The sequence below is a fragment of the Scatophagus argus genome, chromosome 3 (genome assembly GCF_020382885.2).
Source record: "Scatophagus argus isolate fScaArg1 chromosome 3, fScaArg1.pri, whole genome shotgun sequence".
NCBI classification, from domain to species: Eukaryota; Metazoa; Chordata; class Actinopteri; family Scatophagidae; genus Scatophagus; species Scatophagus argus.
In genome coordinates, this window is record NC_058495.1 from 4,383,342 (window position 1) to 4,400,023 (window position 16,682).

Genomic DNA, 16,682 nt, shown 5'->3' on the forward strand with positions numbered 1-16,682 from the left:
ATAAATATTTATTTTGGTAAGATGAAACACTAAAATATGAAATCTCTTTCCTTTTAGTATCCACTAATGGCCCACCACCCCCTACAAGCCATCTGGACAAAAAGTCACTTGACTCCTTGAGAGATGTGGCTACGCCTGACCTCAAGTCAGGCAAACCTAGTGATGTCATCTGTATTGAGGACTAGACCAGCTCTAACACTGACCTGAGGTCAGAAACTCCCAGGGATGGATTCTGTATGGATGACAGCTGCCCATCTCTTCTGCGACATCCTCTTCTTTCTCCTGCTTCTTCGTGACTTAAAATCTACAAAATCAAGCTCTCTGTCTATGGATAAGGCGATTAACTTTTTTGATTAATGCAGATGCATCTATCTCAACAATTGCACTTTTATCTTTCAAGGATTCTATAGAAGTATTTCAGTAGATATTTGCTTTTGTTTACCTGTGCTGGAGAGCTGAGGATTAGGAGGAGAAATGAAGCAGCTTTGCTGAAAGAGGATTTTTTTTTCCAGCTCTGCACTACAAGATGAAGCCCAAACAAGCTGGCATGACTGAGTTTCTGATGCTCTTGAATGAGGCTCATTCAAATATTGGAATGTGTGTTTGGTTTGTGCCAACCTTGACTTTTTCATTCGGCGTGCACCAACCCCCTGACACCCCATCCTACCCCCTTGCTTTTATCCATCTGCCTATTCACTGTGACTGTGCCCCACTGGAGCTTGTTCCCTGTGAAGAGGAGTGGCGTTAAGGACGTCTTCAGTCATAGTTTGATAGGAAGCTGATTTCCTGAAGGCCGATATTGTTATTTTAAATGAATATGTGTTTTGTCATTCATGTAGTAACCAGTGGATAAATTTTTGATTTAAAAGCATCAAAAACTACGTATGCAGTAGCCGGACACAGTCTGTCTGAGACCCCTAAAGACTGCCACCCACTGGTAATATAGAGAAAGTAATCTCTGCCAAACCTGCAGATAAGCTTGACTGCAGTACCAGAAACAAGTGAGGGTTGGCCTCTTGTACTGTACATACTCAGAGACTGCTGTTTATTTTACCTCGCATAGGTCTAATCATAGTGAAATATGTATACATACATGGATGAAAGCAGAAGCCCGGCTTGGTGTCGTACCTGAAGATCAAGCAGAGAAGAAAAAGTTCCAGGAGTGGCAAAAATAATTTTTAACACATTTCGGAGAAGACTGAGTATTTCTGTGTATGGTACAATATTTGTGATTCTTCTTATATTTGAATGTTAGTAGTGGCTGTAGAGCTTAACCCTGGGGCCATGACCAGTGGGACTGCGCTATAAACAGACACTCATCTGGTCTACATCCACACACAGGGCTTTAATGTTCAAGCCTAACTGAGAACAGAGTCCTGGGTGGAGAGTGGCTTTTTTTTTCCTCTTAGGTACATCCCAGGGACTTTCCCAGTTCCTATTCATTGTTAGAACTGAGTAAGAACATGTGTGCTTATGGCGCAATGTCACCTTAAGTCTAGTATTTGTCGCGAAATGAGCTTTTGTTTGCTTCTCTTTATGTTAGGGTGAAATAAGATGTATTTGGTCACTTGGTGCCATTAAAGAAGATGCTCGAGTATGATTTGTTCTTTGATGCAGTGTACAGTATTTCCTGTGCCGAGGTGAAGACTGTAACTGGTACTGTCACAGTCTAAGCCTCTACATTTGAAGGAATTTTCAACTTCTAAGGACCAATGTTGCACAGCATTCCTCTTAAGATAATGTCCTCACTTCAAGTCTCCTCAGTTATGTTTGGGTTCTTTTAAGAGTGTATCTCGCTGTCTATTGCTTTACCTGGTGTGAAGACACGTTAGCATGGTATAGCTACATATCTTGTCCATTTCCTCTACTACTATTATGTGCTAAAGTGACTGTCCACTAAGTAAAACAATCTTTTATAAATTCAAGCTTTCCTTTCCTAAAAAACTCCTCTAATGTTTGGACTAAAAGTGTTGATGACATATATTTGTCTTCTTTGTTTTTCTTTTTCCAAAGACTGGTGGCATTGCCTTTGTTTGTATTATCATTGTCATTGCCACAGCACTTATTTGACATTGACGGGATGATGATTGTGATTGGACTGATCTTAACTGACGAGGAGGTCGTGTCGTGTCGAGTTGGTGAGTGTATTTCCGAACTCTCCTCTTGCCATTTCAAATGGTTGTCCTGAGGTGCTCTCTCCTGACCACTTTTTCACTTACTTAAATTATGCCGCTGCAACCTCCTCGCCCTTCATTTCTCAGACGGCACGCTTTAACTTAGGACTAAAGCTCAGTTTCAAACCATTCAAAACATCAAAGGAAAATTGAAGTGCATCATATCAGTTTTTGCGCTCTTCTTTGCTAGTGGTTATCAGTGCTGTTTTGTTCACTGTGTTTCTCTTCATGCCATCAATTACTTGACTTTGACATGTATTAGGTTGCTCGACAGATAGAACCTCAGAAACATGTAAATACTTGAAAGATTTTTCAGAGAAAAGTCCATCTCATACAGATTTATGTGTCAAACGGAGAAAAAAATGAATGTCTGCTGGATGGTGTTGCCATAGAACTGCAGTGTGCACCGTATGTGCTCATCAATCAAAATCATGTCCTTTTCCCTCTGGAGTGATGACCGTGAGATGAGGTCAAAACCACAATGCTCCAATGAAATGCAATCAAACTGAAGTCAGTATGAATGTAATGTCTGTTAGAAAAAAAAGGCTTCAGTCTAATATTATAAATATGTTAACAATGTATGTACATGCTTATTAACATGGCTTCAAAAGCTACCAAAAGACCCTGATAAAAGGCACCTTTGTTGCAGTGAATGCACAGCATGTGAAGCGTTTGATATGACGGTTCACTTTGGGGAGGCGTTTAGTATGTCTAGCATTTACAGACAATGAGCTCCAAGCAGTGTTATGGTTCTGATATTTGTGCTGTATAGCAACTGAATGAAAAAAAGTGAATTGTCATCTTTTTATTTGTATTCTGTGTATTTGTTCAATGTGTTTTAATAAATCTTCTGAACAACAGAAACACTGTGTGGGTTTTCCTTGTCTCCAGATGAATTAAAACTGTAAATAACTGAGCTGTGTTGAGGAGGAATTCGGATTTTGAATTAAGTCTTTCTTGACTTGATCTCACATGTTACTGTTCATTGTGCAGCATTGTCCAATCACGTCTGACTTGTGGTACAGTAACTGTGATTAGAGGCAGAAATAGAACCACTGGTGTGGTCAGTAGGGGATGAAAATAGCAGGCAGAAGACATTCACACAGTAGTCACGGATCAGTTCAAAGAAAAGAAGAAAATAAAAAACATGAGTGAGATGTACGGGCCTGAATATGCCAACACACTGGGATCATTTGTTTCAAAAATGTAATGTTAGCCTTCCACACATCCTACCATATTGTATGCTCTAGACATCTTTACATATTTGGTAAGATATTTTACAAAAGTATTATTTTTTGTGTTCCAGTCTTTGTTTTATGTTTTCCCGCCTGTCCTCTTGTTGGCATTAAAGTTAAAACTGAAGGTCATGCTGTAAGTGGCTGCTATTTAAATAAGTAAATGCGAAAAATTAATAATAACGTAGCCAATATAACACACACACACACACACACACACACGCACACAAAAACTAACTGAGACTGAAAGGGAAGAGAAACAGACAAACACAAAGCTTTTCCAACTTCAGCATTTTTCTGGGAGTGGGAGACGATTCTTCTGCTTTTCTTGCTATTTTTGCATCAAAATGAAGTTTAAGCAAATGCAATCCTATGTATTTCCTTTCAAGCTGGAAATGAGTGTAGTTATTTAATGATTTTAATACAGTATAGGCTCCCTTATTTTAACACCTGATAAAACTACACCTAATTCATTCTCTACAGTCCTCATGCATACTTTCCAGAATCTGAGCATATGCTTTAACATGCATGCTAAGTACATGTAGCATAATGTATGTATTGAATGAATGAATGAATTAAACATGCAGTCAGCAATTCTGACACTCTTATTATGTTCCGCTATTTGTACACAGCCTTGGTTCTGCAAACGAAGATTCTTTCACTTCCCCATGAACGGAGCTACGCTCTACACCATGATAGTAATGAAAGTTACATAACATCCCGAATATTACCTTGTCAACTTGGTATAATATTGTTCCACTTGCTATGGCAGACTCCATATTCTTTGTCTTGGAATTACATGCCTATGTAGCCATTTATCTCATCTATACGTAAACACAACTATGTAATTTCAGTGATATCAATAATATTCAAGGCAACTTGTACTGTTTATAGACACTTCAGAGCACTGTTTTTAACTTCCAGTGAATTTGACCCACTGCACCCAGACTTTGTGTGTACAGCATATCTCCAGAGATTAAATAAGAGCTCTAACACTGCTAGTAATATTTCTCATGTGCTGACAACAGACATTTTCATCAAAATGCAAAATACTTTACACATTTTTATTTTGCACTCAAAGTATCATTTTGTCTTTCTGAATTTTAAGTATTGTCTGTATTCCAATTTGTTTTCCTGCTCACTTCACAAATCCTTTGTGTTAATAACCACAAGTCAGGCATCACCTTCTTTAAAAAAAATAAAATAAAAAAATCTCAGCCATTAATGAGAGATTCATACAGCTGACTGAGAGGAGCGTGCGCACACAACTCCCGCCCTACACGGAAGTGCTCTGAGACAGTATTCCCCATAATTCCGTTTGTCCAGCCCATTTGTCTTGAATAACTCTCCTGATTGGAACAAATACCACCCCCGAGGCCTTTCATTGGCTGCATGCTTGACTTTGTCACTCTGCCATTGGCCAGTTGTTGTCTGAGAGCCCTCAGCCTGCTTTGTGCTCCCGTCTGGACAGCAGCAGGGGTCTGGAGAGTGGGAGGAGGGAGAATACCAAAGAAAGGACAGAATGAGACCGGAGGGGCTGAAAGGGTGAAAGGACCCATCTGAAAAAGAGAGGGACAGAGAGGGGAGACAGAGGGAGGAACAGCAACCGAGAACTGAGAGGAACAGAGAGAAAGGGGAGGGAACAGAGAGGGTTACCTCATCTAGAGCTGCTAGTGCACACGGTGCAGGGGAGAAGTTGTGGGAAAGTAAACAGCACAGGAGAATTCCAGTCTGCTTTCAGCCACTTGCAGCCCTCACAGGAGACTTTAAAGATGAGTGTGCTGGACCCGGCAATGTGGTAAAAACAGAGTATATGGGAGAACACTAGGATTAAAGGTTCAACAGGGAGTGCCTGAAGCTTCTCGGAGGACACACTACTGAGGACAAGGAGGTGAGAGGCGTAAATATTTATTGTCCTGGAAAGACCTTCCCTCTTTCTTTCCTTTAATCTATCTCTTCTTTCTCCCTTCTCACTCTCAGCATGGTTAGCATGTTGCAAAGACAGCAGCTTTGTCCAAAGGGGCCATTGATGAAGTGGGAGTGGGGGTTTGGGTGAGCTGGTTTGTGCCTCTCTGTCTCAGTTCGACAGTTACAGGGGCAGCTGAGAGGACAAGGGATGGTGCAGGAGGAGAGAATGGGAGTGGCAGATACCCGTGTGGCCCTTTGGCAATAGGAGTACACACCATCATGGGCGATTAAACCTAAGCCTGCAGGGCTACAGGGCTTGAGGCCTTGTTATGATAGCAGCAGTTCCTGAGACAGACACCAGGAAGGATGAGAGAGAGATTGGCGGCTCATCCCCGACCCGCACCTCTGGCCGGCTGTTTTTCAGCAACATTGCACTTCTTTTCCACAGCCTCAGGCTATTAACAGAGATCCCCTGGCCCGGGCCAGGACTGTTTGACGGTTGCTTCCCGGAGTACAATAGCCCCTCCCAGGATGGATTTCATGCTGCCTCTATACTCTGAGCAGAATAGATAGGGGAGACAGGGAGGAGAGGGGTGAGGGGGGAGCTTAGGGACCTCTGACCAAGTAATTTGCATTTTGAGCTAGGGCACTGTTTCTGCCTCACTTGCTAGATGTCCAAGTGATTTTTTTTTTTTAAGAAGCTCCATGGACTCACTATATCAGATTTTTTTTTCCTTAGTCACAGTCCAGCACTTCCAACAGACATTAACAATCCAAGCATGCATGGCCTGAAGCTACCACAAAGACTTCACTATGAATGGGAACCCTTTCCTTCTGCCTCACTTATGCCATGAAAACTTGCACTCACGCAATCATATGTACACATGCAGGGCCTTGGTGCTCAACTACACAGTTAGTCATTTGATAGTGTTGACATGCCTGTTGCATATTTACTGGTCTTCTGTATTGCACACTAACTAAAACCCTGGGAAACTCAGATAGTTAACTACATGAGGGAGATATTTAGGGATGTTTGTGAGCTGAGACTTATTTAAAGTATTTTGTTGTCTGACTTTCTATCTGTGGCTGAAACATAACTTGTCCTCTTTTCTGTAAACTCTGCTGACAACAGACTCCAGGGCCAGAGCAACACAAGCACACTGGTTAGAAGAATGACGCATAATCACTACAGAACATCTTGAGCTTGATCTTAAATTTAACTGTAGGATGAACAGGCCAATGTTAAAAGCATTGCACTGTATGAGACCTCCTGAAGAAGGGTTTTCATTCAGGAGTGTATCTTCACATGTGATATCTGATTTGACTGGCGCATCAAAGGAGCAGTTGCCACAGAGTGACAGTAGAATTTGGTACCTAAAGCTACACAACAGCTAACATCAAACAAACACAAAGACTGATGCCAAAAGCAGCAATTACCTGTGGAAAAGAGTTTTGTTATCAGAAACAGAAATGTTAGAGTCTGATTAGATCAGACATGTGGTCACTGTGGTCCCGGGACTAGCTCTTGCAGTGATGCTATTACTCAGACTCCAGTCTCTCGGACTCGAATCCAACTTGAGCCTTATGTTTAAGGACTTGTGACTTGACTCGGACTTGAGCACTGTTTACTTGGACTCATACATGTGCATTCAGACTCGTAAATCAGAGACGAGTGCTGAGATTATTTTATTTTATGTAATATACCAATTTGGCATAAGATAAGTTCAATATTATATGATATTTACATAATAATATATTTGGATTGAACTTGACTGGGATTAGAAGAGGACTCAACTCGGACTCGACTCGGATTTTTCTTTGACTTGGACTTGAATCAAACTTGATCACTGGGAACTTGAAACTGGACTCGAACTCGAAGTTTGGTGACTTGACTACAGCACTGCAGAAAGATAATTACTGAGAAGTCGGCATTGATCAACACTCCAGTCAAGCCTGTGCAGGTGCGGTAGTCAATCTGTGTTACGGGACCTGTAACCTGGACGTATATTTTAGCGGTTTCACAAGTATTTTTCTCGATAAAGCAAAATTCTAGTCAGTGTTTTCAGGACATTGCTGGCTGTGTTCAGTAATTGTACATTGCTACACTGCAGCGCACACACAAATCGAATACACTGTTGTGCTAAGAGCACAAATGGCAGATGGTAAGTGGAGGTTACTATCACTGTGTCCTTGCCTAATATGACACCACCAGCACATCACTGCTGTTGTGGAGTGACTTTACTGGAGCTTCTCTCTACAGCACAGGGCATACAAAGGCCTGAATGAATATTATATTCCTGAATGTCTTAACAGGCAACATGAATGCAAACATCTCGGAAAGCAGAAATAAACTATCTTAAATATGCATAGACAAGCCTCTTATCATACTCTGTTTACACTTTGATATGATAGTCCACATGGCCTTTGGCTCACAGTTGTCAGAAATTCATTCAAAGTGAAATTTAAAATATTCATAATGTTCATAATATATAATGCAATAGGCTGAGATTCCTCTGTGCCGTAAAATCATTGGTAGGGCAAGTTGTAGTGAATCCATAAAATTCACAAATGTCTGTGAACAGCCTCCCACTCAGATTGTCATGTCTTTTGACAGCCAAAGTAAGACATATTCCATCTGTTGTCAAGGAGCTGTTTGCAGTTCCTAAATTGGCAAAGTCACATTTGTATCTCTTGATAGAAAGTCCTGAGGGAAGCTGAAGACGGAAGGAGAGCCTCAGGCAGAATCGTCTCTGCCTGGCACTGTTTGTTGTTGTCAGTAGTCCACTGGTCTCTCATTGTCTCAAGAGTTTGTGTGTCATTTTCTGTTCAGGGAGAGCCTAAAGTAGCCGTATTCATGGTGACTCTTAGATTTTCCAATGCTGTTTACTCAGCCGACACCATCTGCTATTCGCTCCCATTGTTTATTGACAACAACAACAACAACAACTGACGACTACAATTGACCAATGGCTGTGATATTTGTTTACAGTTGATCAAGTTAGCAGTTAGTTTTCGCCACTAACTGACATATCCTTACTACTCTGTGAAATGAAGTAATCAAAGATTGAATGAAAGGAAAGAAATCTCTCTCTATCTATCTCTTTATATATGTATACACACACACACACACACACTACATATAATACATAAGAATGCATACTGTAACCTGGTGAATCACGGCTCACCCATGACATACCTCACTTTTACACATCTCTCCACTCATTACTACATTTGGTACACAGTGGGAGAGTTTTCAGAGCTCTATGTAGGTCAGGGACAGGGTGTGTAGGAGTTGGTTTCATCTCTATTCTGTGATGTATCTTATTTTCCTCTCTAGAATAGCTTTCACAAGGCACCACTCCCGGGGCTCTTTATTTTTCTAAGCTGGAGTTCGTTTGATAGCTTGTCCAAATGCCTTCTTTCAAAGGTCTTCCTTCTGATGAGACTTTTTGTGAAAAACTTTTGGGCTTTAATTTTGTACTTGTACTAGCAAGGTGAACTTTTATTCAAGGCACCAGCTGTCTTACTGATTGTAATAACGTGAAAATATCAATTATACCAGCAAGATCTTGGGACACTTTCATGTTTCCACAACCCCATTCTTTCAGTAAAATAGTACACTGGTTTCTATAATTTCATGCAGAGATGATGCTGCTTTCTTCTGACAAAAGTTTCTATTTATCCACAATTTAAATAAGCCATACCATAAAAGGCATGGCCATGGCCCAAATGACCTGTGAGCTAATCAGTACTGCAGTGACGAATGCAGAAACAATGCTTTCTGAGGCTCAACAGAAATTTTTCCCTCCACAAAAGAGTCTTTGTGGATTTGACCAATGAGTGGGCTGACTGGAAAAACTGTATTTGTGGTACAGAGTAGGCGACTGGGTCCAAAGGCTGCAGTACCATATCATACTAGTAAACAGGCAGAGAACTGACTTCAGAAGGCAGTAGGCAGTGTTTAAACTTTTGTTATCACCATCATTTAAAGACTTTTTAAACACATACAACTGTATTCAGGATTCAAATCAAATTTTAATACTGAACTACATTGCAAACAAACATCATGTGCAGATTCAGCTGTCAGAAGCTGTAGTAAAAGATAATGAGAGCTGACATCATAACAGTCCTTGTATCTAGGTGAAATGATGTGGAAGTGCTGACAATGAATTTTACAATCCACAAGCAATGTTCAGACAGACTGCCCTATCAGACCCAAGAATGTCCGCTCATCAAAATGCAAAACAGATGCTGGTTTCAGGAGTGACACACTAACATGTCTTAAACTTGAGTCTGCACGTCACTGAAAATCCCCACTTTGTGAAACTGAGTGCAGTAATTAATATGTATCATTGAAAATTTCTATTCTTTTTTCAAATATGCCATAAAAAAAAAAATCCAATTTCCATGATTACAGTTCATAATTTACACGCCCAGCTACTGGGAAAGTTCCACAGTTCCAAAGTCACTGTGCATTTACAGATATTGTATGTCTGTGTTAATAATCTTTCAGTCATTTTTAATTCATTCTAAAAATATCTTGTCTGCCATTTGAACTGATAAGACAAGATGAAATTAGCTTAGTTTATTGGGGTTTGTAATGTAGGGAACACGTTTTCATCAGTGGGTGTGTGGATATCCTAATCTGCCACTAAGCCTCGCCAGATACTTTGATTGAACTAACAGTCTTTTTAACAGCCATATGTCCTGCTTATAGTGCTCAGATTTTCTCTCTCTCTCTGCACCTGTAATACGGAGTAGGGCGTGTAAATTACTAGAGTTATATTTCATGTATAGTAGTCACAGTTTGTAAAAGTTTTTTTTTCAAATTATAGTGTTTTTATGCACTGGAAAAATATACTAAGTACATCATATAGACCACAGCTCTGGGACACCTAACCATTACACCTACAGGAACTTTAATGGCATTGCATTCTAATACATAGACAATAATATGGAGTTGGTCCCCTCCGTTTCAGCTATTACAGCATGAACTCTTCTGGGAAGGCTTTCCACAAGATTTTGGAGTGTAGTACTTTTTGCCCATTTATGCAGTAGAGCAATAGTGAGGTCAGGCACTGTTACTGGAGGGAAAAGCCTGCCTCGCAATTTGCGTTCCAGTTTATCCGAACGTGTTGGATGGTCAGGGCTCTGTGTGGGCCAGTCAAGTTCTTCCACACCAATCTCATCCAACCATGTCTTTATGGACCTTTGCTTCATGCACTGGCACACAGTCATGCTGGAAAAAAGCTGGAATCAGCATTTTTCCAAAATGTCTTGGTATGCTGAAGCATTAAGATTTCCCTTCACTGGAAGTAAGGGGCCTTCTCAACCCCGGAAAAACAGCTCACATCAAACCTAATTCCAAATACTTTTGTCTGTATAACATATACTTTACTGAACGAACTGGAGAACACACATCTGAGAGAACACTGAAGAGTTAAAGGTTCATTTCAGTCCATCACTTAGCACAACACTGATTTTTTATTCTCAAGGTACATGTAGCTGCTTTTGCTGTGTTTATAAAGATATTCCAGAAGAGAATCAGTTTACCTTTTTCTGTCTTCATCCATCCTATGAAGGGTGGGAGTTAAAGCAACGGTCTTAATGTGGATCTAGAAATAGCACATTAAGGTTCAAGCAATTCCTGAGTTCATATTAAGTGCAGCTTATTATCACATAGAGGAGAAAAGACTTTGAATTGTATTGGAGCAATATTTCAAGGGATAAGAGAGAACATTATATTAATTTTATATTAATGAGAATAATTATGAGAAGATTAAGCATCATCATTCTGTCTTTCACAGCCTTAAGTAAACTTATCTTTTTCAACGCTAAAATCTTTTTTGATTATGTGATTTCAATCATGTTTTCATCACAGGTGTCATTTTCAACTCAAACGGTGCATATCTCAAATTGAGATAAAGTATCTATACTTGAATTTTATCTCTTTTTCAGGGATTATGTCCACTGTGATGTCTCAGCAACCACCAAAGGAGGATGAAGAAGAGGAAGATGAGGAGCAAGGGGAAGAGTTTTCATTTGAGGACAGTACAGATGAAGAGAAACTTCAGGAGGACAGTAAAGGGATCAGCTCTCATTCTGACAAATCTGTACAGTTAACAAAAAATGAGAGCAGCGAGACCTCAGTCAGTGTGTCACAAACAGGCACAGACAGCACACAACTCCTTGGAACTTCACCTCCTGCTGGACAGGAAGGCATTTCGACCAAGGAAGTGGCTTCAGTTTCCACAGCAGGTAAGACATGAAACAGTCTTGTTTGTTGCTCACTTCTAGAGCTCTGGGTCAGCTGATCAGGACAATCTAAAAGTTATAAAGTTGCAATGATAGGCACTGGAAGATATATTTAGGTTCTTGACTCAAGTAAATATATCAGTTCTCTTATGTTAGTCAGAACTGCAAAATTAAAAATGCATAATTAAATACGCCTATCAAGATGTATTTTTTACACCCAACTTACTTGACAGATTTTATGAGTCACTCATTTCTTATTACTATTTGTTTAAAAAGAGTAGAGCAGTAGCTTTCAACTTGTTCATTTGGCCATGTATGCGTCTGTATCTCAGGAGCGCTTTGGGGCAGTTTCCACTTGAACTGTCCACTTGAACTCAAAGATGACCTGATTAGATTTTGGTTGGCCACAAAACATGTTTTTACCGGAAGTTAAGAATTCATGCACTAATTCTGACAAAATTGCACACAAATGTCTAAAAGGATGCAACGGTGACATTTTATCCAAAACATCAGAGCCTGACTTCAGTGTGAAATGTAGACCATCACAAGCTCAATGGTTTTGATGATACAAGCCTCAGGTGATTGTCAGGTGATTCTTCTCTGTACAACTCTGTAAAAATAGTCTCTTAATTAGGACAGCTTCTTTATTACAGGGAATTATTGATTGAATTCATACATACAATATTGTGATCACTTTAATTTCACCTGAAAATATACACCTATTAAAGTTTATTAAATTATCTCCAAATCTTTGCTACATACACTGAGTCTGGACAGGCATGGATATAAACTGCAGTTTATTTCTGGTTATAAAGTTCAACAGATTAACCTCCTCTCCACACCTCAGCAATCTCCGTACAGTTCCTTACTTGTTACATTACTCACTTCTCCTCAGCCAGGTGCGTTTTTAATCGCCTCCCATGCTGCCACACCCAATTTTACCTGCTGTATTTAACAGAACATACAAGTGGGTGAAACAGGGAATTAGAAAACAAAACCACGAGCAGTCAGTTTAGGACTAAAGGTGTTACTATTCTTTTAGTACAATGCAGAGCACACACACACACATACACACATAAAGCCAGGAGTGAAATTTGAGTAAGCAGTTTATTGTACATTAAGTTACTGTGGTTCTTATCTGAGATGATATGACTGTCTCTGGAAACAGCTCCGTGAAAAGAATCAATAAGATGATGAGGCCTAGGCTAGCTACGGGAGGGGGTTGGCAGAAAAATGAACCAGTCCTTAACTACACCAGGAGTAGCGTGGTGTTGACTGGCACATCAGGCTCAGCTGAGCAGGTGAATTGGCATGCAACAACGTGACAGCCACAGCAAAGCTCACACATACACACACAGACCACAATGACACAGGGAGTGATCAAACACCAACAAGCCAAAACACAGGGCAGAAGAACAGAAGGAAAACCGACAGGAATCCAACACATCCCAACATGAAGGTGTTTAAGCCACAGACGGTTAATGGCTTGCTTACCTTGGTGACAAACCCCACTTATGTTGAAAAGACAGGGCTCACACACCCTCCAACTCTGAGCAAAACCAAAGTAGGCTACTTGAATGTATGCAGAGACCTGCTAGCCAGCTATGTCAGTAAACACATGGAATTCCTGGGAGGTGTATTCCGTCTTTCTTTAGGTAGGCTAGCTGCCTTCTGCACACCACCAGTCCATGTACCAAACTAAGCAACCAAGCGTGGGACAGCCTGGATACCAAGTAACTTAAAAGTACAGAAAATAATATCAATCCAGCTCCTGTTAAGACAGCAAACAAGCCACCTAAGATGTCAAAATATTAGCAGACTGTAAGTATGAACTATTAATTGATATAAGGCATAAGATTAACTGAAAAATCTCTAGCTTACTTAATTACATTACCAGAGTGCATTAACATTACTCAGAGTGCTATCAGAATCAGAAGTAGGTTAGCCCACATGGAAAAGAAATATATGAACATATATCCAAATATATGCAGAATATATGTTGCATGTATGCAATATTTAGGGTCATATATGTACGTGTATGTGTATATATAGGAAATATATGTGTCATATATGAATATATCCATACGTATACCACAGTCAGGAGCATATATGCCATATATAATGCCTATATCTCACTTTATTTGCAAATGATGTAATGTGCATATATGTTCAAACAAAATGTATTTAAGATTATTTATTATGTTAATTCAATGCAGACTGAAGTTTGCAGGAGAAAATTCAATGTATAAGACAATAGCTTTTGATTGTTTTATTGCATGCAACAATTTTTCAAGTGGCCTCACTCTCTATCATCTATCATCAACCTGGTCCATCTTACCTAGATTACCCATTACCGACTCATAAAGACACCCGGCTTAGAAGGCTATAGGGATGGAAAGTGTGACATAGCAGAGTAGGAAAACCGCAATGCATTGTGGGCTTTGTGGGCAACTGAAACTGTGTTTACGCCGGCTGCGTGCGTGACGCTGCTCTTGTGTTCTGTTGTTTTGTTTAAACAAGTTTAAAAATGGTGCAAACGTGCTGTGTCGTTAACTGCCACAATCGTTCACATGATGGCTTCGGTAACAGAAACGATGAGGAGAGATTTTTCTCATTTCCAACGTGGAAGCAAAGCCAAGGACCCCGGAACGGTCCTCAGCGAAGGTGATGCCTTGACTTTTCATACAGCGTGACGCTGACGTTTGTGCGTTTGTTTAGTGAAACATTTCAAACTCGATAACATGGTGGTGAACATCATAGTCCTAGTTATTATAACGTATTTATTTGTAAAGGCACAAATAGGCTACGCAGAATTAAACAAGACCTCACGCCACCTTGGCTTGTTAGCATTGTCGCATTGTTTTTGAATGGTCACGTTAGCATTTGGCTTAAAGCACTGCTGAGCCTCACAGAGCTGTTAGCTGTTAATAGTGTTGTTTCTAAATAGTTTTATGATTTAAAGGCACATTGTACTACGTCGAGAAGTTGCTGAGATTCTCCTCAAACAATCGACTTTGGTGTCAAAATGATCCCATATGGAAATAAAATATATCAACATATATATGTTTTTTTTTTTTATCTATGCCACATATATTTTCCAACTTATATGCACATATATATCCATATATGCACACATATTTTAAATATTTACATATATTATGTAAATATGTGTGTGTATTTATGGATATATTATGTACATATAGTTGAAAGACATATATGTTGGGGGCCAATTTCGAATATGTGCATATTAGTTGGAAAATATATGTGGCATAGATAAAAAAACATATATGTTCATATAATTTCTTTCCATGTGGGAGTTTAACATAAGTGGGTTAACATTATATTACTTCTCTTATTCCTATTAATAATGTTACATATGTTCATTACTTGTGCAGTGACCTGTGGTACAATGAATAACATTTTCTAAAATAAGCTTTGGATTAAAATTCGAATATAATAAGCAGGTTGATTTCTTGTGAGAGCTTGTTGTAACTCCTGCAATACAGCCTAGATTGGGTCCTTTCTCTTCATTCATAGTTGCTATAGCTAGTTGCTATTGACAACCTACTGACCTGGTAGCTTGCCACTGGGCCTGTCCTCAATCTCAAATCTCTTTCACTTTGAGTTGGCCACAAATCCTCTGTAACCCACCACTGGTAGTACTCTAGTGCTCCCCAGTCCTGCTAGCTTCAGGTGCCATGCTTGCATATCTCAAACCTTTTCCATTCATATACATCACCCACTGTAGCCTCTGGAGGCACGGTTAACTCCACAGTGCATTAGGGCCTTTGTGAGGAAGACCACAGATGGTCTGAGTTGTGTTGTCATGATCTCTGGCGGAAAGATGAGTTTCTGGTCTAAATCCACCTGCATCTTCCAATCACAGGCTGTGTCCAGCAGGCTCGATTCCATCCTTGTTGTTGAAAGCCTTGGGAATTTTCTTTCTATTGCAAAGGCAGTAATGTTGTCCAGAGTGTGGGACAGATTCAAAAGCATTAGCTTGGTTGAGGAATAAGCAGTTCAGTTCTCTTTCTTCCATTTTCATGGCTTGAATCTGGTGCCATATCATGCTCGTGTGTTCTAAACATCATCTGAGTTGATGACCATGTACCATAGATGTGTCAATCAAGTTGTTCTGTTGTAAGCTGCCACCCTTTTAGCAATGATGTGAAAAAATATCTCTCTCAACATTCAAAAGATTGATTAGCTCACATCGGTTGATGTCTGAGGCATTGCTTTCTTTGAGGATTAAAATCCCCCCCAGCTCTTTGTCATAATTTTTGTTTTTTCCATACCATCTTTATGGAGTCTCATGACATCTGAAGTTTTCTTATACAGCTTCTATGAAACTCTATTTGGTCCTGGAGCTAAAGCTGTTCTTGCCTTCATCATAATTTGCTCAACCTCACTTAATTTTGGAGGGCTGCCATTTAGCTCATGTTCTGTTTGAGGGATGGTTGGCATGTCTGGAGGTATGATTCCTCTGCTCTTGTCTCTGATCACTGGAGTGCGCAGTTTTCAGGTGGTCTTCTCTTAAACCAAATCAGGGCCAAATCGAATCATTAATTTAAAAAAAAAACAAAAGAAAAGATTTGGACTTGAAAGTTGAAAATTCGATTTAATCTTAATCTGTTGTAAAAATACAACATTGTGCTCGAACTAAAAACAAGTGTAGGAAAAGATTTTTCAATTTAAATATAATTTGTATTTAGTTCTGAAATTCATCTGAATAAATCATCTATTTTCAATTTTCACTTTCACATAAATTTCAATAATTTGAAGTCTTATTTTTTTTTTCCCAGTGTTTTCATTTCAGATCTTTTTTTTGCTTTCAGAGCTTTTTTTCACTTTCAGGTCTCATCTTTTCAGTTTCAAACTTTTGGTCTGGATCTGGCGTGAGGGGCGTGGCATCAGCTTAGAGGGGTGTGCAATCATGAAGGACAGTATAACAAAGAAGGCTGAGGAAATTCCTCTATCACGTTGCCTTCAGGGAACATAGGTACTGTGAAAAGTGTGATGCCACACTTTTTATACACCGTATTCACATTATGGGTAGTGAAAAAACTGACGGCATTGATAAAGTTCTGTTTAGCAAGCTGTTTTAATTTGA

At 39.7% G+C, this 16,682-nt stretch overlaps 2 protein-coding genes across 6 annotated transcripts in view; both read left to right on the forward strand.

The window, feature by feature from the left end:
• chd5 (chromodomain helicase DNA binding protein 5) overlaps positions 1-3,034 on the forward strand; it is a 39,858-nt gene extending 36,824 nt beyond the window's left edge. For both annotated transcript variants that reach the window (XM_046382299.1, XM_046382309.1), the window contains exon 40: positions 58-3,034. In XM_046382299.1, the coding sequence (XP_046238255.1) occupies positions 58-185 (128 nt within the window). In that variant the 3' untranslated portion in view covers positions 186-3,034. The remainder of the gene's footprint in view (positions 1-57) is intronic.
• A 1,854-nt stretch (positions 3,035-4,888) lies between these two features.
• The window catches only part of arhgef10la (Rho guanine nucleotide exchange factor (GEF) 10-like a), a 104,654-nt gene continuing 92,860 nt past the window's right edge, over positions 4,889-16,682 (forward strand). For 3 of the 4 annotated variants that reach the window (XM_046382386.1, XM_046382401.1, XM_046382395.1), the window contains exons 1-2: positions 4,889-5,300; positions 11,276-11,575. In XM_046382386.1, the coding sequence (XP_046238342.1) occupies positions 11,281-11,575 (295 nt within the window). In that variant the 5' untranslated portion in view covers positions 4,889-5,300; positions 11,276-11,280. Of the gene's footprint in view, positions 5,301-11,275; positions 11,576-14,052; positions 14,237-16,682 lie in introns of those variants that run through there. The other variant, XM_046382405.1, reaches the window with a different exon arrangement.